Source organism: Nicotiana attenuata, chromosome 7 (assembly GCF_001879085.1).
Source record: "Nicotiana attenuata strain UT chromosome 7, NIATTr2, whole genome shotgun sequence".
Taxonomy (NCBI): Eukaryota; Viridiplantae; Streptophyta; class Magnoliopsida; order Solanales; family Solanaceae; genus Nicotiana; species Nicotiana attenuata.
This window is the reverse complement of record NC_031995.1, coordinates 37,757,173-37,784,669: the sequence shown is the minus strand read 5'-3', so window position 1 is coordinate 37,784,669 and position 27,497 is coordinate 37,757,173. Positions and strand designations below refer to the sequence as shown.

Sequence of the window (27,497 nt, the reverse complement as noted above, 5' to 3'; positions counted from 1 at the left end):
CTGCGAACCAGTCCTCGAGGTTAGGGATAGCGTGAGGCGTCCAAGCAATAGCTGTAGAAAAGGTAAAGGCATTACAAAACACGAAAGCGGAATATGAGTAGGTATTTGGAAAAGAACTTCACTTACGATTAAAATTCCATCTCTCCGGTAATGGCATTTTCTCCCTAGGGATGACATCCGAGGTCCTCACTGTAATAAACCGACTCATCCAGCCTCGATCTTTATCTTCATCGTTACTAGCAAAGAAGGCCTTTTTTGATCGACGTTGCAGCTTGATGAGCCCTCGAAACAGCTGGGGCCGATACAGCCGAATGAGATGGTTGTGGGTAAATTCTAGTCCCTCGGCCTTGCTGGAGAAATAACGCAGCATAATCACGATGCGCCAAAAGGAAGGATGGATCTGGCTGAGGTAACCTCGTACCTTTTGCAGAAATTGATCACTACTAGATCGAGGGGACCCAGTGTGAAGGGGTAAGTGTAAACACTTAAGAACCCCTCCACGTGGGTAGTGATGCTTTCCTCGGGTTTGGGATCTGTACCACGACCTCGTCTCCACAGCCGCAGTCCTTCTTCATGGCCTTGAGGTACTTCCTTAATATCGAACTGATATATCGAGATACATGTTCGCATCGGCCTGGGATATCGGGGGGATTTTCAATATTGAAATCCTTTTTTATCACACAAGGACCGGGAGTGATTTCGTGAAGAGCCGGCGGCACCACTGGTTTGGCCGGCCCGGAAGAAGAAGAAGATGGTGCTTTCTCCTTTTGGGGGACTGTTCCGGAAGTTTTGGCCATAGTTTTAAGCTAAGAAATGCAGATGGTGGCGGAGCGTGGTGTTTTTTAGGAACTTGGCATTTTCCGGCACTTAAAGGAGCGGTGGAAGTGGAGGATGACAGAAAGAGATGAAGATGAGAGGTGATCAGAGAAAAGCGATGAAGAAGTAAAGTTTTTAATTCAAAGAAGAACCCCGTATTTATAGATGAGCGGCGACGGTTCGGCGGTGCTAGTGGCCGACCAATACTGCATGCATTTAATGTTTTGGGGAAGCGAACCGACGGGATATTTCGGTCACTTCGAGCGCCTACGTCACGGGAATGACGCCATCGTCAGAGACTCCGGAAGATCATTGTTTCTTATCATCTTATTCAAAGAAACACGGGGACTATCTGTATACGGTCGAAATCAGGTATACCCAATTTCCCGTGCTCGAGGGGTTGCCCTAAGCCCGATTTCAGGCAAGGTTGAGTTCGAGCTCAATGGAACAGACTCGAGCTTGAAGATAGAGTGCAATGCCCGAGGAACGAAGTACAATAAGTATCGAAGTTCTCACCACGTCCCTAAGATCATGGCATAAATCCCCGAGCAGACTTGTACGTATCTGTACTAGGCTGGTTAGACAGTTGTCCCAATAAAATTCTTTATTGTAAATGAAAATATACCTTATTTAAGATTCCCTATTATATAAAGGGGACCCAATTATTTAAAAATATCATCTAATCATTGGCAAAGAATATACTCTCTACTTTTCGCTCATTGTTCATCAGAATTATCCTTTACCTTTATTGTTCTTGCTTCATTTCAAGATCACTGAGCTCGAGATCGATACCATTAAGTAACACTGATTTAATTCATTCATTTCTTCATTTCTACTTTATACTTCCTAATTATTAATTAATATTATACTAATACACATATTTTTAAAATCATAAATTAAATTTAATTGTTACTCGTATTTTCGAGATAAACAATGAGATCTCTTTTTGTCTTACAATTTTATTGACTCAAATTTTGTGGAGTCAAAAGTGTAAGATTGAGATCTACAAATTTGTGAGCCAAAAGGGAGCCTCGCGCAACTAGATAAAGCTTCCCCGTCTTATTTATTTCCCTGTGGGAGACTCGTCAGATTAAGGCCATAAACATGGTAGTGTTGCAAAATAAGAACACAGAGCGGAGCGAAATCTGTTAAACAGAAAGCAAAACGACTATATACATGAACGACTATATCATTCTTGTTTAGTTTAAACACGCCACTAGAAACACAAAAAACATCCACACATACACAGTCATATCTTGTTTGTTTTCGTCCTAAAGTTCATAGCCAGGGAACTTAGACTCAGATGGTTCAAGCAGATCCAGAAATAGATAAGCCATTCCTCCAATGCCTTCATACAAGGAGAAGGGATGATCGCCCGGATGCATAATACCCTCAGAGATAAAAGTATGAGCTCTATCATGGAGAAAGCAAGCAAATGCTTTTGCCTTGTACAAGTACTCCTCTTTACCTGTTAGCCTGTATAGTGAAAGAAAGACATAGGCATTGCCACTTATTCCATGACACAACCCAATTCGTTTAAGTAAACCTCGTCTCCACACTACTTCCCCTGCTTCTATGGCTGCTTTCTCAAACTCCTCATCACCAAAAACCTGAAAACAATGTGATAAATTTTGAAGGTTCTAAAAGGTAACAATGTAAAGAAATATGCTAATATCTTAATAGTTGTTGTTAGGTGCCAGCACTCTTTTATTCCTCTTGTAATACACATACCTTAGCTGCTTTTGCAAGGGTAAGAGCAACACCAGGAGCACCATGACACCAATGGACAAGATCATCTGATTCATCTCCTTCACTTGTACGATAATTTCCACTTTCGAACCGATTCTTGATCATGTAACGTAGCGCACCTTTAACATCTTCAATCTCATCTGGTTTGAGTTCCATGTCCAGTAGAACGTGTACAACACCAGCTAATCCATGAGCAGTTCCCCAGTACCTTTTCCCGTTCAACTCGTACATTAAAGGCGATTTCAGATTTTCTAACTTGGACAGTCTTCTACCTGACTTGATGAGTTCATTCACAACTGCTCTCTGAGAGGAAAAAATTAGTACACCAAGTTTAGGCATGCGCTATTGTTAATTAAGGTATCGACGAGTTAATTAAATTGGCTTATAAAGTTCTTTCTTACCATATGGGAGAGGGATATGGTGCCTTTACCAAGATGTTCATTTAAGAAAGAACATGACCATAAGTACCCTGCTCTGCCATAGAACAAGTCATTTGGAAGCTCTATTGTAAGTTTAATCTGGAAACAATCAAAATGGCAAATTAGTTAGGAAAAAAGACGAGCGCGTACTATTTTTTACGCCAATACTATTTTTTACTCCGAGAATAGATATATGTGAAAGAACACCAAAATGTCAACAAACGTTAAATTTGAAAGGAATAACAACATAATTTATAAATATTATTCCCTCCGTTTCATATTAAATGAGGTACTTTCCTTTTTAGTATGTTCAAAAAGGAAGACACATTTCTAAATTTGGAAATAATTCAACTTTAAACTCTTCATTTTACCCTTTTTGCCCTTAATGAGAAGCTTTTATAGCCACATAAATGGCATGATCCCACAAACCTTTTACCCCTTAAGCTTTTAAGACCATAAATTTCAAAAGTCTTCTTCTTTTTTCTTAAACTCCGTGCCGAGTCAAACTACCTCATCTAATATGAAACTTGAAACGGAGGGAGTATACACTATTAAACCCAGAATATTGGGTACCCTGTAATATATCTAATTATTCCGTCCAACTATGTTTGGAAGTGAAATAATTGTCTTTTCAATATAGTTGCATCTCTTTTCGGGGACTAGTTTTTGTTTCATTCTCAATGGCCTGAACTGAAGTCTTGTTTCTGTAATGGACCTATTCGTTAACATACCGCCGACCCATTTTCTATTAACATAATAATACCGAACCCTTACTGTAGCCCACTTTACTAAATCAGTTGCTCTATTTTTCGTAGCAACAATTAAGAATTGGCTTCTCCTACTTGCTAAGTCAAAAATTAAATCACAAGCTTCTGATGAAAAAACTAGTAGTTCAGCTAGTAAGATTTGTAATATGAATACTCTTACGCTTTGCAGAGATACAAGACACCATTCTATAGTAGCATGACCAAAATATCGAATTTAAGTCGTACTGAATCTCATTATCAAATTTGAAAGGAGCAAGGAGGAGGAGAGATGGGAGTACCTCCTTGAATTTGGTGAGAAAATCAGCATGTAAGTGATCATCACCACTAAGATTTGCAGCAACAGCACCAAGAGCATAAATACCAGCGTGACCCGTTACAAATGTAGGTGGTCTGCATACACCAATAACAATTCTAACTTCTTTTCTCTCTCCAAAATTCTACACAAATTAATATAATCATGAGAAAAAGATATATTATTAGTCCTGAATGTCATCCAAAGATAATTCAGTTTCTTGCTAACGTATTATGAATTAAGCAGTAAGAACTTGAAAAATAAATTGGATTAAATTGCGATACCCTAACTCAAGTTCCAATTTTAACAAAATAAGAAAGCACAAAATGCAAGCTAGCTTAAGTAAATGAAATAAGGGCTTGTTTAGAGAAGGGTAATTTATTATTTCCTTTTATTTGGGGCAACTTAAAGAAAACTAGGGCATAATAAAAGAGAAAAATATTGATATGTGACATTGGAATTACATTTTAGTTAGTCATGTTACCTTGTAATCTTAGTCTCTTAGTCGTCTGAGATTTATATGTCACTAAAAAAATAAAAAATTCTAAATAATTTCTAATGGTAGAGAAGCTTTTTCTCCTATTGTCATAGTTCTATTTTATTTTTAATTTTAATATATTGTACTGAGATAATATAAAGAGACATAAATAGTTAGTGAGAAACTATATAACCGACATCAACTTGCTTCGGAATATACCCGGAACCATGGCAAACAGCGTCACAAGCTTGAATTATTTCACAGCAAAGAGATAGATCATCCTTGTTCCCTGTAACTTGGTATGATTTAAATAGTAAATAGGCAGTCCCTAGAGTACCAGTGTAGAGTGTATAGTCATATACACGTCTTCCTTTAGCTGCCCATGTCTCCCTGACAACCTATATATAGGAAGCAAATTAACACATAATAATTAAATAATTCAGTTGCTAAAACCCCATAATAAATACAAGAAGAAAAATAAAATAAAAAATACTTCATCTTTGAGGTTAAGAGCATCTTCTTTGAGTCTTTTGGAAATAGTGTCATAAGGAAGAGAAAGAAGGTTGGAGAGTGAGTCTTTTGCATTTTCAGGAGGAGCCATTTCTTGAATTGAATTTTCAGGCATTTCGTTAGGGTAGTAACGCTCTCCCATCTTTCTGCTTTGTGTTTTTTCTGTCTACTATTGTTTCTGTTCGGTGACACACAAAAAATGTTAGACGGTATACTAGTTGAACATATATATAGAAAAATCTTTAGAACTATGTGGAGGATGAGATAGTATTTTGTTTGGAAGCTAGTAGGATAAAGTACAACAAGTAACAAGAAACGTATCGGTACTTGCATTGCTACTTTTCTAACACATTGCATATGACTTGGCACTTCCCTGGACAACTTTTTAACCATGCAGAAAGAGAAGGATAAAATATGTTGCGGTAAGTCTGATCCAACTTTTTTTGGCACTAACGTGGAGCAATTTTTCACCATGTAGACAGAAAAAGATAAAAAAAATTGTTGGGGGTAAGCCTGATCAAACTATCAAGAAAACAAAGTACGTGAATTAAAATGGTACAATTCAAATTTGATAAGATACTATTGTTAATTCTCACAAATCTGGAGAATTTGATGAAGAAGAAAGAGCTGCAACGCAAGGAGTAGAGAGAGAAAAGAGGGAAAGAATTTTCTTTATTACTGTGTTAACCACCATATGTCCAAATACACTAGACATTTATATAACTAACCAACTGCTAACCAAACAACTACACTAGTTAATTAGCTTAACTATAGTTAACACCTAATGACACCTACTATAGTTAACTAAGTGACAGCTGTGCAATTACTACGCTCCTTTACACCCCCCTCAAGCTAGGGGTGATGAAGATGTTCTTCATCCCTAGCTTGGACAAAAGATAACGATGTTAAGAATAGTGAGAGCCTTGGTCAGAATATCAGCTTGCTGCTCGGAGGATGGCAGATACTGGACATGGACTAGGCCTTTGAAGCACCTTCTCGCAGATGAAATGACAATCAATGTCGATGTGTTTAGTGCGCTCATGAAATACGGGATTGGCAGCAATCTGAATAGCGGACTTACTATCACAGTGGAGAGAAATAGGCAACTGAATATCCACAGCTAATTCTTGGAACAGACCGGCGAGCCACACAAGCTCAACAACAGTGGCAGCAAGACTGCGGTACTCTGCTCCAGCAGAGCTCCTAAAGATAGTGGTTTGCTTCTTGGATTTCCAAGAAATAGGAGATGCACCAAATTTAATCATATAGCCTGTGAGGGACCGCCTCGTGACAAGGCAAGAAGCCCAATCAGCATCGCAAAAGGCTGTCAAGGTATTCGAAGCAACAGAAGACATAAGAATGCCCATACCAGGAGAAGATTTGATATAGCGAACCAAACGAACAGCAACCTCCATATGCGAAACCTTTGGAGAATGCATGAACTGGCTGAGATTTTGTATGGCGTAGGCAATGTCTGTCCTAGTAATGGTAAGGTACAAAAGCCTACCCAACAAGCGTTGATAGACACTGGGATCACCTAGCAAGGCATCAGAAGTATCACCAATATGTTTGTCAAACTCAGACGATGTGAGCTTGTGACTAAGTTCTAAAGGAGCACCCACATATTTTGCCCCAGCTAGTCCCATATCGGAGATGAGCTCTAAGGCGTACTTCCTTTGGTGCATAAGGATACCCTCTTTACTCCGAGCAAATTCAATGCCAAGAAAGTACTTGAGTTCCCCTAGATCTTTAATTTTGAAACTCTGCTGCAGCTTGTTTTTGGTTTCTTCTATCAAACTCAAATCATCACCTGTGATAAGGAGATCATCGATATAGACTAGAATCACAATAGTCTTCCCACTAGACCTCCTGGTAAAAAGAGAATAATCTAAATGGCTCTGAATGAATCCAAAAGAGAGCAAGGCAGTAGTAAGCTTCAAGTTCCATTGCCGTGAAGCCTGTTTAAGGCCATATAAAGATTTAAGAAGTCGACATGCAGTTTGCTTCCCAGCAGTAGATTTGAATCCTTGTGGCAAGCTCATATACACATCTTCGTGAAGATCCCCTTGCAAGAAAGCATTGTTGACATCCATTTGATGGATAGTCCAATGCTTGACAGCAATAATAGAAATAACAGCTCGTACAGTCACCATTTTAACGACAGGGGAGAATGTCTCTTGGTAATCAAGACCGTCCTGCTGGCTGTAACCTTTAGCGACTAATCGAGCCTTGAACCTTTCAACTTCCCCAGTAGCCTTATATTTGATTTTATATACCCACTTGCATCCGATGGCCTTTGCCTTCTGGTAAAGGAACCACTTTCCAGGTGTTATTATCCTCTAAAGCCTTGATTTCAAGTTGCATAGCCTCAAACCATCGAGGATCCTTAGCTGCTTGAGCATAAGTTGTGGGTTCAACTTCTGCTGAAAATCTGGTGAGAAAGCTTTGATAAGTAGGTAAAAGTGAATCATAAGAGATGACAGCAGAGATAGGATGAGAGCAAGTCTGAGCAGCCTGAGACTTGGCAGGAATAACAAAATCTTTCATCCATATGGGAGGCTTGGAAGTTCTGTTAGATTTACGAAGTCCTGAAGGTGGTGCTGGAACAACCTCTTGTGAAGCAGGAACTGAATCAGGAAGTGTTGCATCAATATTAGAGGAATGAAGAGGCTTTGTGACTTCTGTGAACAACTGACCAGCCTCATCATGTGAATTTGGAGGAACTGGAGCAGGATGGAAATGAATAGAGGCATCATCTATCTGTAGAGAATATGCAAGCATCAACTTCCTCTAGGAAGGACATCTCAGTATTGCTTTGTGTAGTCTTGAATGGGAAAATGGATTCATTGAAGACAACATCTCTACTAATGAATACCTTGTGTGTCTCAAGATCATAGAGTTTATAGCCCTTTTGAAAGACACCATAGCCAAGTAGGACTGACTTAATGGCCCTGGGACTGAACTTATCTTGCTTGGGTAGAGTAGAGGCATAACCTAAGCATCCTATTACTCTCAGTTGTGATAAAGATGGAGTACGATTATACAGAACCTCAAAAGCAGATTTGTTGTTTAAGACAGACAAGGGAACTCTGTTGATGATATACACTGCTGCTTCAATACAACAGCCCCAAAATCTTGAGGGCAAACCTCCTTGGAACTTGATGGCCCTAGCAGTCTCAAGGATATGTCTGTGCTTTCATTCGACCACTCCATTTTGCTGAGGTGTTTATGGACATGACCTTTGGTGTATAATCCCATAGGTATTGAACAGATCTCCACAAGTAGAGTTAAAAAACTCTCACCATTATCAGACCTAACTACTTTGATATGCTTTTCAAACTGATTCAGAACCATGACAATAAATGACTTTAGCAAACAAGAAACATCTGATTTAACTCTCATCATAAAAGTCCAAGTCCATCAAGAGTAGTCACCCACAACAGTAAGAAAATACTGCATACCATCATAAGTAGCAATGTTATAAGGACCCCAGACATCCATATGTAGCAATTGAAAAGGTTCAGTAGATCTGCTAGTATGTGTTGGAAAAGCAATCCTAGTTTGTCTAGCTAGTGGACACACATCACATTGTTCAAAGTAAAGCTAAGCTTATTCTAGAAAAAAGAAATCTTCCTTAGAATAGCCATAGGAACATGGCCTAGTCGTTTATGCCAAATCTCTGAATCTGTAATATTTTGTACTGCCATAGATTTGCTGTGAGTATGAAAATCATTCCTGGACCTTGTCTTCAACACATATAGGCCATCATGTTCTCTACCAATCGCCTTCAGCTTCCCACTGAGGAGCTCCTGAAATACAAAGAAGTCTGGATAAAATGCTGCACAACAATCCTTTGTCACTTTTGAAACTGACAGAAGATTGAATTTAAAATTGGGCACACATAACACATCTTTAAGTAGTTCACCTCCAGGCGTTTCACAATCCCCCACATGAGTAATTCTAGCAGTCTCTCCAGTTGGCATTTGAACCTGTCCTGAACTTCCTATTTCAATACCATTTAACAACAACTGGTTATTGCTAATCATGTGATTAGTAGAACCTGTATCCACTATCCAACTAGATTCCTTTGTAGGAATAGAACAGGAAGTACCTGCCATATGTGCACTAGGAAAAGATTACCCGCCATGTGAGCACTAGATTTTGAAAAAGATGACTTGTTGTTTAACATTTGCAAAATCTGGTTATACTGATCAGGTGTAAACACAGGAGGTTGTGGCATTGTTGGTTGTTGTACAGACTGCACTTCTATCTTAGCCAAGTGACCACTAATAGAAGCCCCTTTCTTCTTTGATTTAAAATCAGCCGGATAACCTATGATCTTATAGCAATTCTCCTTGAGATGGCCTTTCATGTTACAATAGTCACACTTCATAAGTTTGTAACATCCTTCTCTAGTGTGGCCCTTCATGTGACAAAAATCACACTCGACATTATAGTTTCTTCGCTGCTTCTGAGTGTTATTCCTAGAAGTAAACAGGGTTGTTGGTTCCATAGACTCAATAGGAACAGTATGACTACCAGCAACAATTTTTTGACTTTCATCTTGCAAAATCATGGCATAGGCCTGTTTCACAGAAGGTGCTTTACTCTTCATCAATATTTGGCTTCTAGCTTGACTATAACCATCATTCAAGCCCATCAAAAACTGCCAAAGATGTTGATACTGTAAATGCGCAAGGTGTTTTTTTGATTTTTCACAGTCACAAGGAGGAGCTGGAATAATTGAGTCATATTCATCCCATAAATCCTTCAACTTTGAATAATATGTCGATACTGATGATGTTCCCTGAGTTAGGGTAAAAATTTCTTTATGAAGATAATACATTCGTGAAGAATTCACTTTATCAAACCTCTCACGAAGATCTTCCCAGATTGCTCGCGCACTTGAGCAAAACAGAACTCCACTTAGCAAATCACGACTTACATTGTGCATTAGCCACAATTTGACAATCGCATTGCAACGATCCCACAAATGATTGAACCTCGTTCCAAAGGTGTCTCTAGCGATCGAACCATCCACAAAGCCCAGCTTGTTTCGTGTTAGCAACGAAAGTTCCATAGCTTGGCTCCAAAGTGTGTAGTTTTCCATTCCGATCAATTGAAATCCCAATAATAACGAACTCGGTCCATCAGAAGGATGCAAATATAGCAGATGATTGTGATCAATCACAATCGATTCCTGCATGGTCGATTGTTCTTCAAAATCACGTTCTTCGACTGTATCTCCTGCCATTGAAATTAGGGCACAAATTTGCAAACAGATTTTTCGGTAAATCTCTCGATTTTCAGCTGAATTGATGAAGAAACCCCTAGATTCACACGATTAAAGCTCTGATACCATGTTAATTCTCACAAATATGGAGAATTTGATGAAGAAGAAAGAGCTACAACGAAGGAGTAGAGAGAGAAAAGAGGAAAAGAATTTTCTGTTATTACTGTGTTAACCACCACATGTCCAAATACACGGTACATTTATATAACTAACCGAACAACAACACTAGTTAATTAGCTTAACTATAGTTATCACCTAATGACACCTAACTATAGTTAACTAAGTGACAGTTGTACAATTATTAAACTCCTTTACAACAATTTGTGACACTCTATGGAACTGTGCCACAATCCTAATATCACATTAAAGGAATACCTCTAGAGTGGACCAAACTTTTTGCATCGATCGATTTTACGAGGCTTTTAAAATGATGATTTCGATTGCAGCACGTATTTCTATTTTTAATTCATAGGTGTGATTGATCAAGAGTAAAGAATAAAATTACTGAAGCTAATACTATTGAAAGAATAAAACGAATAGGAAACGAAAATCCAACAAAACGTTAATAAACTCGCTAGATAAAAATGATTGAAAAATTAAAGAGTTAATTAAGGAGTCAAATGATATACATCTACATAAGGCTTTGCATATTTGGAAGAGGGAAATTTATAGGATATAGCATTACTACTTTGCCCATGACAAGTTCATATTTGGGACAAAACTAGTACTACTCCCTCCGTTCTAATTTATGTGAACCTGTTTCACTGGGCACGAAATTTAAAGAAAAATAAAGACTTTTGAAACTTGTGATCCTAAACAAGTCCAAAAGGGCCCATAGTATTTGTGTGGTTTATGTTTCTCATTAAGAGTAGAATTGTAAGTTTAAACTAAATTGTTTCCAAATTTAGAAAGGAGTCATTCTTTTTGGAACGAACCAAAAAAGAAATAAATTCACATAATCTGGGAACGGAGGGAGTAGTATTTAATATTTTCTTAAGGAAATAAATAGGTTAGGGAATCTACCTAGATTTGAGGTGCAGGAAAGCCAACTTTATTCATGTGCCCGTCCTTCCAAACAGAAACCATCACTTCCAGTACAAACACAAAGGTAATACATCCACATTAGGTAACATAGTTACATGGCTGATTCTACAGCATATTCCGTATGTACAAAACTAGAGTTCATATGCAGGGAACCTCGTTTCCATTGGTTCTATCATGTCGAGAAAGAGATGAGCCATTCCTCCAATTCCTTCAAACAGTGAGTACGGGCGATCACCTCCATGCATAACTCCCTCTGATATAAGTGTTTGAGCTCTAGCATGCAGAAAGCATGCAAATGCCTTCGCCTTGTACAAGTACTCCACTTTACCTGTCAAACGATATAGTGAAAGAAATACATAGGAATTCCCACTGACACCATGACAAATTCCAACCCGTTTTAGTAGGCCCCGATTCCAAACCACCTCAGCCGCTTCTGCAGCTGCCTGAAGAAACTCGTCACTGCTGAAAACCTGAAAATTTATAACAGATGAGCCAATGATTCAGAGAGTTGGGTAAAGGATTTAAGGATCAAAGTGAAACATCCACAAGGATTAGGCAGTGACTTGCACCATCCTAAGCAAAGTCCAACTTTCAGCTACAGCGTAATATAATTGGATCTTCCTGTTAACTTTTTAATGAAGAGGAGAGTATTGTGATATAGGCTTGTCATAACAATCAAAAGCCCCTCCTAATGTGTGCAACCTCACATATCAGAAAGTCATTCCAGGCAAGGAGTTACTGTAACCATTAAAATTACCATCAAGAGTACTCTGTTACTGCAATTACAAAAAAGTATCACAACTAGTATTCCATACCTTAGCTGCTTTGATTAGAGTAAGGGCAACACCTGCAGCACCATGGCACCAATGCACAAGTCGGTCAGATTCACTTCCTTCACTTGAGGGGTAATTTCCACTGGGAAAACGATTTCGGATCATGTAATGCAGTGTGGCCTTCACATCCTCGGCCTCGTCTGCTTTCAGTTCCATGTCCATAAGTACATGCATTATCCCAGCCAGCCCATGAGCAGCGCCCCAGTATTTTTTTTCATGCCATTCATACATTAGAGGGCATCTTCCTTTCCCCATTTTTCGTCCGGACTTTATTACCTCAGCAACAACTGCTTGCTGCATAAAAATTTGCAACCAAATTAAGAGTCCGTAATAGTGAGGTATAAGACGCCAAAGGTGATTAAAATTTGTGAAATTTCTTACAATTTGGGTCGGAGATATTGTATCTCTACCAATATTCTTGTTTAAGAATGAACATGCCCACAAGAAACCAGCTCTCCCGTACAACAACTCATTCGGAAGATCTTTAGGAAGCTCAATCTGCGTTTATAGGTAGAAAATGACGAGAGAATTGACATCACAGAAAACCCACTTCGTGGAACAATGAAAAGGACATAATGATGGAAACTGAGGACCGGCGTTGCTAAGGCAGGAGTATATATCCACCTCTTTGAATTTTGTTAGATAGTGGTCGCACAACTGTTCATCTCCACTGTGTTTGGCAACAACTGCACCAAGAGCATAAACACCAGCCTGTCCACATATGAAGGTCACACGCCTGCAGCTTCACAAATTAGAGTTCAACTTATCCTCATGTATTCCTTAAAAACTTTCTATGTTGGAGATCATGAAACAGAAACTTCTGTTAATGTTTGGTCGAAACATTTGACTAGTGCTGACTTAAGATTTCTTTTTACCCAAATATCAGAACGACTAAAGAGGAAAGAGAAAACGCAGAACACCAACAAGTAGGCCAAATCATAACCAAAAAAATTAAATGCACAAAGAGAGATGCTAGATCCTTTTTAATCATTAAATAGGAGGACTAGTGACTCACAAACAAATTTGCTCTGTAAAACTTGTGACACCAAAAGCTTTACCCTCCAATCCCCATTAATCTACAAGAGATCCTACCAATTGTTAGACACTAATGTACTTGATGGTCTTCCCTATCCCATACAACATTAACCATTTATTACATAACTATAGACGGCAGTAATTGAGACAAGATATTTAGACTCACTAAAAAATAGTAGGAATTTTAACTTAAAATTAAAAGTAAGGATTTTAGAAGAAAGAACAGAATAAACAAACAGATAATGGACCTTCTACACATATCCATTTCCTCCTCCTCCATTCAGCTTCTTCGCCTTTAATTTCCTTCCTATTTTGGCCAATCCACATAAGAATTTTATGTATGCGGCTTGATGATCATTTAGAAGATTTCCAGTCATACACTAACTATTTAAACCTCAATATGTCTACTTGTCTATCAATTGACTTATTGTGAGAGTACTTAGATATCATCCAAATGAGTTATTTACAATAAAGATGAATTTTCATGCAGGCTAATTAAAACCACAAGATATGTTCTCATTTTTCTTTAGACAAGACAAATCAAATTTAAGCTCAAAAAAATTTGGTTTCCCCCTGCAAATTGCGCGGGGAGAGAGATTGGGGAAGAGGGGTTACCCAGAACCATGGGAAGCAGAGTCGCAAGCCTTGATAATATGAGAACAGAGAGCAAGATCATTGTTGTCCCGAGTAACTTGGTAAGCTTTAAATAGCAAAAAAGCAGTTCCCAAAGCTCCGGTATAAAGTGTATAGTCACTCACACGTCCCCCTTTACATACCCACGTTTCCTTCACAATCTGAAACATACCACAAAAAAATTAATAAACAAAAGGAATTTACACAAACACCTTGTAGGCACTCGATACTTGGGTCGAAAATAACACTCCCGCCGTTGCAATTCATGTGAACTTTTTGCTTTTTAGTTGATTTAAAAAAATGATCCTTTCTAAATTTAAAACTACACAAGTTTCAAAATTCTTTTATTTTTTCCTTAAAATTCATGTCAAGTCATATAAATTCGCATAAACTGAAAGGGAGGAATTACTTCGTACCGTTTCTTTGAGGTCCAGAGCAGCACTTTTGAGCTTCTGACAAACGGTTCTATAGGGCAAATGAAGAAGCTTCGACAGCTGATCTTTTGCTCCTTCGGGAAATGATTGTTGGACTGTAGTTTCATCGACGAAGACAGGCATGGTGTTTGGGAAGTAACGGTCAGCCATCTCTTTGATAGCTCTGTCTTTTGCGTAGCAGATTCCCGTGAATAAAATAGTTACTCACCCCGTTCCGTGAGTTTAAAAAGACTTTAAAATTATGAAATTTGTAATTTTAAATAATTTATTAGTATATTTTGCAGATGACATAGTATTGATTGACGAGTCGCACGTGATGGTGTTAATCATAGGTTAGAGGTTTGGAGGCAAACTTTAGACTAAAGATTTCAGGTTGAACAGGACTAAAACAGAATACTTGAAGTACAACCCATGACGCTGACATGAAGGTGAAGCTTGATACACAAGTCACTCTTAGGAGAGAAAGTTTCAAGTATCTGGGGTCTATAATCCAAAGCAACCGGAGATTGACAAAGATGTCACACATCGTATTGGAACGGGATACACGAAATGGAGGCTCGCATCATGGATCCTAAGTGATAAGAATATACCATCGAGTTTTAACGGTTAAGTTTTACATAGTGGTGGTTAGATCAACTATGTTGTATGAGGCGGAGTGTTCGTCAGTCAAGAATTCTGATGTGCAGAAGATGAAAGTAGCGGAAATGAGAACGCTGAGATGGATGTGTAGACATACCAGGAGAGATAAGATTAGGAATGAAGATACTCGAAATAAGGTTGGAGTGACCTCAATAGTGGACAAGATGCAGGAAGTGACACTAAGATGATACGGGCATGTGAAAAGGAGATGTACTGATGCACGAGTAGGGAGATGTGAGAGGTCGACCATGGTTGGTCAAAGGAGAGGTAGAGACATGCCGAAAAAGTAGTGGAAAGAGGTGATTATGAAGGACATGGCGCAACTACAACTTACCGAGGACATGATCCTTAATAGGAGGGTGTGAAAGGTCTAGAATTAGGGTAGAGGGTTAGTAGGTAACCATAAGTTTCCTTTTTATAGTATTAGTATTACGCCCGCTTTCTCTTATTCTTAGACTAGTTCTGGTTACTTCCGTTGCACGTGTATTTCGTGTCAATAGGTTCAATTTTTTTTTAAAAAAAAAAATTATAAACATTATCAAAACATGTGATTGAAGAATAAAATAAAATTTAAAGGAAAAAAAATCCAATTTCAAAATAATATAAGGTTTTAGTACCTTAATAACACTCTCCAACCATTCCTTGCCTAAAACTTCTCCATAGGAACGGTTGATGGACTTGCTGGAGAGTGTATGTGTCAACTCTCAAGGCAAAGAAGCATGCTGGCTCTTTGGCCACCGCACTCCCAATTCATTGTCAGACAAAACATAAATACATTAGTATTTGCTTCATAGCAAGATATAAAAAGAAAATGACCCCTTATCCCTCGTTATCTTTCTAGCTTTGACATTCCCTGTTCGTTTCTCTTCTAACTATACAACTTGATAGTACAAGCCACAACCCAGAATTTCAACCTTGTTTTCATATCTTCAGAATCATCACCTGAAAGAGTTAGTAAATTACCAAAAGATATTAACACATGGTCAAAAAAATTACTAATGGAATGATATTTATTGCTTATTTGGCAACAAATTAGACGATGAAATTAGTAAATTCTCAGATCACTGAAAAGACAAAGTATACCATCTGATAAAAGTGGTAATCAGACTTTTTATATGTTAACATTTGAATGGATTTGTTTCATACAAATATTATTTATAGTGCCTCCAAATCCCATCAATGAATGGTACACTTAAAATAAAAGACCAATCCATAACAGCTCAAGTAATTCAACCGCATAAATCAATTTACACATACCCATGAGTACCTCCCACAAAATTGAGACCAACATCAGTTAATAAGATTCTACTCCATAGCATAATGAGAGTTCACTTCAAGTTTCATATATACAGATAAAGACATCAAAATATAAAGAGAGAGGAAAGAGTAAAGAGTACTTCCGAAAGTTCCTTACTCTCCGAAAGTTTCATTTACCGCCACAGATACGGAGAAAGTTGATATTGGTGTATAGAGGATGTAAAATTTCGAAGAATATGAACCGCTACTTGTTAGATTTTTTTGGATATCCAAAACTTGAATTACTCTATATCTCAAGATTCTTCACTATATATCGGTAAATTAAGCACAATATTATGTACATAACAACATACAGATAAGAAAGAACATGAATATGACTCTTGCCTCTTGGTAATTACTGCTCATTCAACCAAAGGTGAGATAGTAACGATAGTCTCTTCATTTGCTCATAATTTCAGATTACTTGCACTTGATAAATAATTGTTCAAATGTCTTTTATAATAACTAATTTAAAATTCTATATTGGTTTTGAAGAGCACAATAACGGCAGGTAATTGAAGAGTCTAACCACCATTATCATTGTGATTAACCGTTACAATTTTTCAATATCTTCACCTTTTTTGTATTTATTAGAATGTAAGTTACATTTTTGTACCAAAATTTGTATAGGAGTAGGATTGATTGAGGGGCAAAACTGTCAATTAGCTTTTGATGGGTAAATTTATAAATCAACTTCTAACTTAGGGTGTTCATACTTTTAGTATAGTATGATATGATATGATGATGATGATTTCTAGTAATACATGTTGTTTGCTTCAGTTATCCTATTTTTCTTACTGTTTTTACTTCCTATTTTTCTTGCTGTTGTTACTTCTTCTTTTCCATTGCTTCGCCACTATTTTATTTCTTTTTAGCCGAGAGTCTAGCTATTGAAAATGGCCTCTCTACCTTCACAAGGTATGGGTAAGCTAAGGTCCGTACACATTACCCTCTCCAGACTTCTCGTGTATTACTGTGTATGTTGTTATTGTTGTTGTAAATATTTTATGGTATTTGTGATTATAAGTTTTTAAAATTTATGATTTTTAAATATTCACAATTATACAATTAGTAAGTCGTAAGTAATATTTAAAATTTTTAAAATTAACTTTTAAGTACTAGTTTTCAATGAACTAAAAATTTAGGATTTAGGGTCAGCAAAATATGAAAGAGAGAAGGCAGGTGAATCACAAATACTGCTTGATACTAAGAAAAATGAAAAATGCACAGAAACTTGACAAGGCAAAAGCAGTTAAAAGAGCAAGAAGATCGAAAGAAAGGCAGAAAGCAAATGTAGAGCTGGTCGTATAATATTGCAAAAAGATATTAACAATGGTGAAAAGTCGGATAAGTCCTCATCCCGGAGAGTTTTTTCAAGGGTAAACCATGACATATGAACAATGTGTTGAGACATAAACTCAGTCCAGCATAAAAACCTTAAACCACTACACGACCGTGAACGTCAAATTTCCCAACGACGAACACACAGTGACGCCTGCATCAAGCTCAGACCGGCGATTTGGCAGGTAGTCCTTTTCCGTCACCCTAAACTGGTTGATCATGCTTTAAAATTTTTACGGAAGATATCCACCATAAATTATCTTAATTCGGATTGGAAAAGTATCAACTCTGATGCTAAGTCTGACGCGACAAATTAGATCTAATAGAGAATGAAATTGAATTTTTTGCCCTCTATGTGCTTGATAGCATGGGGGAATGAATGAATGAATGTGTAGACTGGCAATTCTTTTAGGTGGTTGGCCCTTGTATTATTTCTTTTTAATGCTAGAAAAATATTAGAATATGATTGTGGGGCTTCAGTAGGTAAAGATCCATATAGGTGATATTTACTTGCTAGGAATAGATTTTAAACTTGTTAGAGAACTTCTAATATAATTTATTTTTTACTTGTATTTTGTTTGGTATGATGATGACGTGAGCGTATTGGGGAAAATTGTATTTATATATATATGGTGACGTGTTATGACACGTAGACTGGTCAAACAGTCAAAGAATTAAGGTTGGTTAACAGATACGAGCAACAACAGATACGCGCAATAACAGGTACGAGCAACAACAGATACGAGCAAGTTAAATGGAGAAGGCACGAGCAGTCATACAAGTAATTCAATGCTCGTACCTGTTGAAGACATTTAAAGGCCAAAGATCGTGAAGAGTCAAAGGAATGAATCTGACAGCAAAAAAGAGCCCAGATACAACATTTAATAAGTATTAAATACTGGAAACGTTAGAGAATATGTATTTAATGTATATGATTGCATAACGTAACATTTAAAGTCATTAATTGCCCATAATTGTCTTATTATGACAAAGGTAAAGTCTGTATTCCCAAAATGCTATAAAAGGGAAAGTCACAAACAACTATAAGCAAGAAAAAAACACTATTGGAATATACTTCGATTTACTTGCTTTCTGATTATATTATTCACAAATTTCTTTCTTTATATATTCTTTTCCGATTATCAGTAACTCGAGTTCTTCTAAATTCAAGCTTTGACCTAAAATCTAATTTTTGGTTAAACGAATTGGTTCCGTTACCGGGAATCTGATAATCAATTATACCTCAACCTGATTTTCTTGATTGCATCAATCATGTCAAACAACAATGACAACACTCAAGGAAACCCAGAAATTCAAACAATCCAACAACTTCAGGGAGACTCTCCACGAGGCTCTCCACGAGGCTCCCCACGACGGTCTCGTGAAGGCACTCCGATGGATCTCACACAGACGGACATGCTCAATTCGAAAATGTTGAAACCATGAATGAGGCTTTGCAAAAACTTATTGCCTCTTAAGTCAATAAAGCTCTTCAGGCTTTTGATAGCCAATTACCTGCTGCTCCACCCACATCTACTCCAAACAACAATACTTTGGAGAATCCTCGTTCTGGATTGGTTAATTCAGGCAGCGGTGGAATCCCTAGTGAATCACAAGAGGGAGACCCAGGTAATCCAGTTAATTCTGATTTACAAAATCTAGTACTAACCTTGCAGAAACAGCTTAAGGAGCAAAATGAACGCATAGAACAAATACCCGGAGTACCGCCCGTGATCAAGGGAGTAGATATAGATAAATATTCCCAACAACCATGGAAGCCAAGTGCTGCCCCCCTCCCAATTCCAAAGAAGTTTAAGATGCCTGATATTCCAAAGTACGATGGTACATCAGATCCACGAGATCACGTTACTGCATTCACAACAGGTGTCAAGGGCAATGATTTGACTAAGCAAGATATTGAATCGGTCTTGGTCAAGAAATTCGGTGAAATACTCACTAAAGGAGCCTTAACATGGTATTCTCTTTTACCTGAAAATTCTATAAATTCGTTTGCTGAGCTTGCAGATTTATTTATCAAAGCACACTCGGGAGCTCAAAAAGTTGAAAAGAGAATGGAAGACATCTTCAAAATCAAGCAAGGAGATTCAGAATTGCTTAGAGAGTTCGTAGATAGATTTCAACGGGAAAGAATGACGCTGCCACGAGTACCTGACAATTGGGCAACCATAGCCTTCGCTAGTAATTTGAACGAGAAGAGTTCAGAAGCCACGAGGCGACTCAAAGAAAGCCTTCGAGAATTCCCAGCAACAACGTGGAATGATGTCTACAACAGATACAGTACAAAGATGAGGATTGAGGAAGATATCATTTTACTACATAAAACAGAAGAAAAAGCAAGTTCAAGGAGTGTAGAAAATGAAAAAAGATCTGGTAAAAACAGGTACGAGCCTTATATGGGACCTACGGGAAAGGATTCACGGTTAAGACAAGATAATCAAAGGTACGATCACAAAACTAGACATAGGGAATCAGGCTCCTCATCAAGGTTCGGAAATGATCGAAACGCACGTGGGTCACGAGACGATGATGGCAGTTTAAAAGCAAGGTTTGGTGGATACAATTTTAATGTAAGCACCTATGAACTCGTAGCTGCTCTAAGAAGCATGGGAGATAAGGTACGATGGCCGAAGGAGATGAGATCAAACCCAAACAGACGAAACCTTGATCATTGGTGCGAATTCCACAACGATCACGGGCATAAAACCGCAGATTGCAGGTTTTTGCAGGGCGAGGTTGATCATTTGTTAAAGCAAGGGTATCTCACTGAGCTATTTAGTGAAAAAGGAAAACAAGCATACATGAAAAACAGGCAGGAGCCTCCAAAACCACCTTCACCCAAGAGAACTGTCAACGTTATAAGTGGGGGTGAAGAGATCAACGATGTATCATATAAAAAGGTTTCAAAAGTAACAATTACCCACGGGAAGCGGCCTCGACATGTACTGGAAGAGGAGAATGTTATATTCAACGACGCAGACACCGAGGGACTCATAACTCCGCATAACGACGCACTGGTAATATCTTTACTTGTACATGACACTAACGTGAAACGAGTTTTGGTTGATCCAGGTAGTTCTGTAAACATTATTTTAATACGAGTATTGCGCGAGATGCAAGCGGAGGATAAATTAATTCCAAAGGCGCATACTTTGTCGGGATTTGACAACTCTAGTGTTGTAACAAAAGGGGAAGCAATATTACTACATTCGCAGAAGGCGTCGCTAAAGATACCAAATTTCAAGTCGTAGATATGGAAATGGCTTACAATATGATTCTTGGGAGGCCATGGATTCATGACATGGATGCTGTTCCTTCAACCTTACATCAAGTTATTAAATTTCCATCTCCATGGGGAATACGCCAAATCAGAGGCGATCAACAAACATCTAGAAGCATCAATTTCGTTGCAGATTCAACTGTTAAGGGTGAAGACAAATAGCAATTATAGAATTTAGGTGAGGGTAACACGGTGTCAACCTCACCTGAGCAAAAGCAAACGGATGTGGATTCGAGAGCTGATACCATTCAAGAACCGGAAGAGAACGAGAACATCAAAACAACGATAGAAGAGCTAGAGGCCGTGGTGTTATTTATACATTGGCCCGAGAGAAAAGTGTACATAGGAGCTAATCTTAGCCCGGAGGTAAAACGTAAATTGATTGAATTTTTAAAAGCTAATGCAGATTGTTTTGCTTGGTCCCATTCTGACATGACAGGGATACCACCGAAAGTCATGACTCATAAATTGAATGAAGATCCATCATATCCTCCCGTCAAGCAAAAGAAAAGAAAGCAAGGAACTTTCAAGAATAAGGTGATTCAAGAGAAAGTTCAAAAATTGCTAAAAATTGGTTCAATTCGTGAGGTAAAATATCCTAACTGGTTAGCTAATACTGTTGTGGCTCCTAAGAAGAATGGTAAGTGGCGAGTCTGTGTAGATTACACAGACCTTAATAAAGCCTGTCCAAAAGATTCTTTTCCTTTACCGCACATAGATCAATTAATTGATGCTACTGCAGGGCATGAGCTATTAAGTTTTTTAGATGCATATTCAGGCTATAATCAAATCAAGATGGATCCAGGAGATGAAGAAAAAACCTCTTTTATAACAGACAGAGGGACTTACTGTTATAAGGTAATGCCCTTTGGTCTTAAGAACGCAGGAGCAACGTATCAAAGGTTAGTTACCCAAATGTTTCAAGAACATCTAGGTAAAACCATGGAGGTATACATAGATGATATGCTAGTTAAGACTCAACATTCGGAAGATTATATATCACATCTGTCTGACACGTTTAAGATTTTACGAAAATATAATATGAAGTTGAATCCAGAAAAATGTGCATTTGGTGTAGCGTCAGGTAAGCTTTTAGGTTTTCTTATTTCTAACCGTGGTATTGAAGTGAATCCTGCACAGATTAAAGCCATTGAAGAAATCCCTGATATACTTTCAAACAAAAAAGAGGTTCAAAGACTAACAGGGAGAATCGCAGCTTTGGGAAGGTTCATTTCTAAATCATCAGAAAAATATTTCAAATTCTTCTCGGCTCTTAAGAAGCAGGATCATTTTGAATGGGATGAGGAATGTCAACAAGCACTTCGGGATTTGAAAACATACTTGTCAAATCCACCTTTGCTAGCAAAACCAAAGGGTGAGGAGAAACTTTTCATCTACCTTGTTGTTTCAGAAGTTGCGGTAAGCGCGGTTTTGGTTCGAGAAGAGCAAGGTAAACAATCTCCTATCTATTATGTTAGTAAATCTTTGTTAGATGCAGAGACACGATATCCACAATTGGAAAAACTAGCGCTTGCTCTAATCATGGCATCTAGGAAGTTAAGACCATATTTTCAATGCCATCCCATTGTTGTAGTGACTGCATACCCCCTACGTAATATATTGCATAAACATGAATTGTCAGGGAGGTTAGCTAAATGGGCCATAGAGCTTAGTGAATATGAAATCATGTACCTACCTAGAACAGCAATAAAATCCCAGATATTAGCTGATTTCGTGGCTGACTTTAGCCAAGGGATGCAACTAGAAGCAGAAAAAGAAGTACAAGTACTTAATGGGGTTAATCCAGGAACATGGACCTTATTTACTGATGGCTCATCTAACGTAAAAGGTGCAGGATTAGGAATTGTTTTAGTACCACCTACGGGTGAAACTATTAGGCAAGCTATTAAATGTCATACCGTAACTAACAATGAAGCGGAGTATGAAGCTGTGATTGCAGGTCTAGAATTGGCACGAGAACTTGGTATAAATCAAGTAGTGATCAAAAGTGACTCGCAGCTCGTGGTTAATCAAATGCTGGGGACTTACACAGCTAGGGAAGCAAGGATGCAACAATACTTGGAAAAGGTACGGGAACTGATAAAGCAATTCCAAACTTAGAAGGTCATACAAATATCAAGGGATGAAAATGTTGAAGCAGATGCCTTAGCTAATCTCGCATCCGCAGCTGATGTGGCAAATGATGCAAATGCTTCAGTTATACATTTATTTCATTCAGTTCTCGAACCAGATAAGAATGAGGTAAATTTTAATAATTTAACTTGGGATTGGAGAAACGAAATTGTTGCTTTTTTACAGTATGGTACCGTCCCTGATGACAAGAAACAAGCGCATGCACTTTGAAAAAAGGCTGCTCGTTACTGTTTAAAACAAGGGAATCTTTATCGTAAGATGTTCGGTGGTCCATTAGCAAGATGCCTCGGACCTTCTCAAACGGATATGTAATAAGGGAAATACATAAGGGGCATTGCGGGAATCACGCAGGAGGAAGTTCACTGGTAAGAACCTTGATTAGAGCAGGATACTACTGGCCTAAAATGGAGGAAGAAGCGGAAAGTTTCGTAGCTAAATGTGATAAATGTCAAAGGTACGGTAACAACATGCATAGACCTGCGGAATTGATACATCCAGTCATTTCGCCGTGGCCATTTATGAAATGGGGAATGGATATAGTGGGTCCATTACCACAAGCAAAAGGACAGGTAAAATTTTGTCTCGTACTTACTGATTATTTCACTAAATGGGTAGAGGCAGGAGCATTTAAACAGGTACGAGAAAAGGAGGTCAAAGACTTCATTTGGGGTAATATCATCTGCCGATTTGGTGTACCAAAGTAGATTGTATGTGACAATGGCCCTCAATTTATCGGAGCTCAAGTCATAGAGCTTTTTGAGAGTTGGCAAATTAAGAGAATCACATCTACACCTTATCACCCAGTAGGCAATGGGCAAGCAGAATCAACAAACAAAGTCATAATCAACAATTTGAAGAAGCGTTTAGAGGAGTCAAAGGGTAATTGGCCTGAAGTGTTACCCGGAGTGTTATGGGCATATCGCACGACAACAAAGACGAGCACAGGTGAAACTCCTTTCTCTTTAGTTTATGGAGCTGAAGCATTAATCCCAGTTGAAATAGAAGAACCAAGTACAAGATTCTCACAAGCAACACAAGAGTCAAATGATGAAGAGATGCAGGTCAATTTGGATCTACTGGAGGGCAAGAGAGAAGCCGCATTAATAAAAATGGCAGCACAAAAACAAGGGATCGAACGATATTACAACAGGAAAGCACGACTGCGATACTTCAAAACTAGGGACTTCATGCTTAAAAAGGTTTTTCAATCTACAAAGGCGGCCAACGCGGGTAAACTAAGTCCAACCTGGGAAGGACCCTACATAGTTCGAGATATTGTAGGAAAAGGAGCATACGAGTTGGAAACAATGGACGGGAAGGTGCTTCCTTCACATTGGAATGCAGTTCATTTGAAGAGATACTACTTCTAAGGAAAAACCCACGGTCAGGTATTACCATGTTAAATTATATTTGTTTTTGAATTGTTAATATTTTACTAACGATTTTAGATGATAGGCAAAACGTTAACCCGTACTAAATGATGAGTCACGACCTGTAAGGCAAAGTGGAATAAACTAAAATTCCTAGCCTAGGGCTACAATTATTCTGATAGAAGTATTCACGGGTTAAGCAGTCTTCATCTATAATCGCACCCCCAAGTCCCGTATGTATTTCCTTTTCAAGGAAAAGGACCAGGCGAAAGAGACTACCAAGTGCTCGAGGCTTCATACTTCAACACTCAAACACTTGGGGGACTACGTAGTAGTATATACAGTCACGTGTATGAAAAAGGCAAAGGCAAAGAAGATTTAGAAAATCAAGCTTAGAAGAATCAAGTGCGGAGTGAAAGTTACGAAGTCATGGCATCGTAGTATCCTTTTCCATAAGAACAATGGAGTCATCTCTCAAAACTCTTCCTAATGTTTTGGAGTTAAAAGGACTATGTACTAAAACGGGTTATAAGGAAAAACCCCGTATCTATTGTTCTTTTGTATAAATCTGTTACAAGGAAAACAGTTACGAGAAAGTAATAGATGTAATTCAAGCACATGTAAAGTATTATTCAAAACTTGTCAAAGTTCAGAAATAAAAATTTCTCGAAGTCATTGCAAAAAACATGTGTGTTCCTATTTCTTTTATCGTATGATCACACCATTATGAAGTTGAGACGTCTTCTTCATTAAGTGTCAAAATATAAAAGGGCCCTCTTTTATAAAACTCATGTTATTTAGTCGTGAGGTTAATGAAAGCATTTTCAAAGAATAAAAATGCAGACTATTCTTTAAGTCCTTGAAAATAAAAGGCACGAATAGAACAGATGGAAATTTAAAGACAAACTTCTTAATATTTTAAAACTAAAGACTAAGTATAAACTTAGTCATCGAACTGTTCATACAAAAAATGCCCCTTAAACAAGACTTGGGGACTTGAACTTTTAAAATCAAACCTTAACTGATAAGTAGGAGTTTGATTACAAAAAAAAACTATCACAAGAAACCAAAAACCTTAAACATAGTTTTCCAGATTGGTACCTGCAAAAAGTTAATTTAAAACAATTATAAAAACTTTTTCATTAAGAAGAAGGAACTGGAGAAAGATCTTCAGCGGGCTCAACTGGGACAGCATCATTAGCAGTTGAAGGTTGATCTTCAATCACAGCAGTAGGGGCATCAACGGGCAAAGTCTCATCTTGACTAGTAGCAAGAGGCACGGATAAACTTGAGGAAGGTATGACACTCGTGGCAATTTCAACAGTCACGGGGACTTCAACTGCGGGAGTCTCAGCCAAAAGAGTTTCAGTTACAGAAGTTACAGCCTCGGGAGATGAAAAATCTTGTGGTTGTTCTGCTCGTTCAATAGCCTCGTTCACCTTGGCCAATTCAGATTCCAGGTTGAAACTTTCTTGGGCCATTTCTACCAAGGTGTCACGACGAGACTTTAAAAAGGTCCAGCTCACCTCAACATTGGTTGACTCCTCAAGAAGTTCATAATCTCTCTCCCAAGCAGCAACTTCATTCTTAAGTTCTTCATTTTTAGCTAAGACAGAACTATAAGATGACTGAAGGGTGGTATGAGAACTCTCTAAAGCATGAACCTTGTCTACAGAAACTTGCAATTCTTCCTGTACCCTTGAAAGGTTTGTGCTAGCTCCCCCGCATGCATTTCTTTCTGAGCTAGCAAAGTCTTTAGAGCCCTATTTTCCTCGTTGACCTTGGACAGTTGTTCCGAAAAGGAAGATTCAAGGCGTCTTTTTCCTTCTCAATTTGGCCTGAAGTAGGTTTAATCATCGCCAGCTCGGAGGTTAGAGTTTGAACTTGTTTCTCCAAGGTATTTTTCCTCTCTTCCAAGTTCTCCATATCGATTTGTATACTTTCAAACTGGCCCTTCCAGTTGTTTGCCTCCAAATGAGAACCACGGGCAGCTTCTTCTGCATCATGAGCAGTCTTTTCCAAGTCACGAGCCAGTCTTTCCAAAAGAGAGATTCGGGTCATTAGTTCAGTACCGATAAGATTGGCCTACACAAACAAAAAAAAAGGGGGGATGCAAGGTTAAGATTCCCGAAGTCAAAAGTCTTAATAAAATAAAAGACTAGGAAATACCTTCAAAGTCGCATGAACTATATCATTCATGAGGGTTATATTACTTTGGCTTTCAAGTTTAGCCCTCTAAATGGGGCCAATCAGAGGCTCGAGCCAAGTATCAGCCTGCCCGGACTTTCTTAAAAGACTGTTGTTGGCAGGAACCTCAATGATAACGCTCCTCATAGCAGAACCTCTACTTGAAGAGCCCACTTCTGTACGGTAGACAATGGGGGGAGGAGTTACTGAAGGAGGAGCAGTGGAAGGAGTAAAAATAATGGAGGAAGGTACGGAAGTAGCAGTTGATAAAGGTAGAGAAGCGATCACAGGAATGGAAGAGGTAAAAAAAGACAAAGGAAGCTCATTTAGAACTGTTCCTAAAGACCCGCTATCGAAACCACTAATAAAAAGCTGATTTATAGATTCATGAGTGTCAGGAGGAGGAGAAACATCATCATCAGGGATGATCACCAGAGTAATAACAGGTTCGGAAAGAGATAGGTGAGGGGAGACATCAGCCTCATTTTCAGAGACGACACGTCTCCTGACTCTTGGTCTTGACACCAGAGAACCCTCGTCTTCTTCTTCAGAATCATCTTCTTCAGTAGATTTTCTCTTTACAGATCCCAAGACTACATCTTGAACTGAAGATCCCAAGAATATGTCTTGATCTGAAGAGGTGCGAGCACTCAAGAAGTCACGGGACGCCAAGATAGCTTCTGGAGTAACTCCTCGAATGGCAAAACCTGATAGAAAGAAGGTTGAAAGTTAGAGTAACAAAAATACTCAAATAGATATGGTAAAAATAGAAATCCTTACCATGAGTTTTTACTTTCCAACCGTAACGGTTGGAAAGAGTCTTCCACGATCTACCCTCCATTGGGGCAATCTTCAGTAACTTTTCTACCCAACCACGGAAGTTGGGCACAGATTCCACAACACCCATGG

General features: G+C 38.3%; 2 protein-coding genes across 3 annotated transcripts; both read right to left on the bottom strand.

The window, feature by feature from the left end:
* LOC109228953 (lanC-like protein GCL2) lies at positions 1,953-5,249 on the bottom strand. The gene is made up of 6 exons (XM_019394231.1): positions 5,015-5,249; positions 4,741-4,919; positions 4,030-4,141; positions 2,967-3,083; positions 2,548-2,868; positions 1,953-2,426 (listed from the first exon to the last, which is right to left on the bottom strand). The coding sequence occupies exons 1-6, from the start codon at positions 5,171-5,173 to the stop codon at positions 2,088-2,090; spliced, it is 1,227 nt and encodes a 408-aa protein (XP_019249776.1). The 5' UTR covers positions 5,174-5,249; the 3' UTR covers positions 1,953-2,087.
* On the bottom strand, positions 11,353-14,526 carry LOC109228951 (lanC-like protein GCL2). Of its 2 annotated transcripts, none has more exons than XM_019394229.1 (6): positions 14,286-14,526; positions 13,852-14,030; positions 12,826-12,943; positions 12,583-12,699; positions 12,184-12,495; positions 11,353-11,838 (listed from the first exon to the last, which is right to left on the bottom strand). In XM_019394229.1, the coding sequence occupies exons 1-6, from the start codon at positions 14,451-14,453 to the stop codon at positions 11,500-11,502; spliced, it is 1,233 nt and encodes a 410-aa protein (XP_019249774.1). In that variant the 5' UTR covers positions 14,454-14,526; the 3' UTR covers positions 11,353-11,499. The 2 variants fall into 2 exon arrangements, with proteins under 2 accessions (XP_019249774.1, XP_019249775.1); XM_019394230.1 differs by having other exon boundaries at positions 12,826-12,937.

Bases quoted from the DNA above. Each gene is read 5' to 3' on its own strand.
- LOC109228953 (XM_019394231.1), bottom strand. From the start codon at position 5,173: ATGGGAGAGCGTTACTACCCTAACGAAATGCCTGAAAATTCAATTCAA. The intron at 4,920-5,014 runs GTATTTTTTATT...TCCTATATATAG, and splicing joins CTCTTAACCTCAAAGATGAA to GTTGTCAGGGAGACATGGGC. The intron at 3,084-4,029 runs GTACTCCCATCT...GATTGTTTCCAG, and splicing joins TTCTCACCAAATTCAAGGAG to ATTAAACTTACAATAGAGCT.
- LOC109228951 (XM_019394229.1), bottom strand. From the start codon at position 14,453: ATGGCTGACCGTTACTTCCCAAACACCATGCCTGTCTTCGTCGATGAA. The intron at 14,031-14,285 runs GTACGAAGTAAT...GGTATGTTTCAG, and splicing joins CTCTGGACCTCAAAGAAACG to ATTGTGAAGGAAACGTGGGT. The intron at 11,839-12,183 runs GTATGGAATACT...ATAAATTTTCAG, and splicing joins CTCTAATCAAAGCAGCTAAG to GTTTTCAGCAGTGACGAGTT.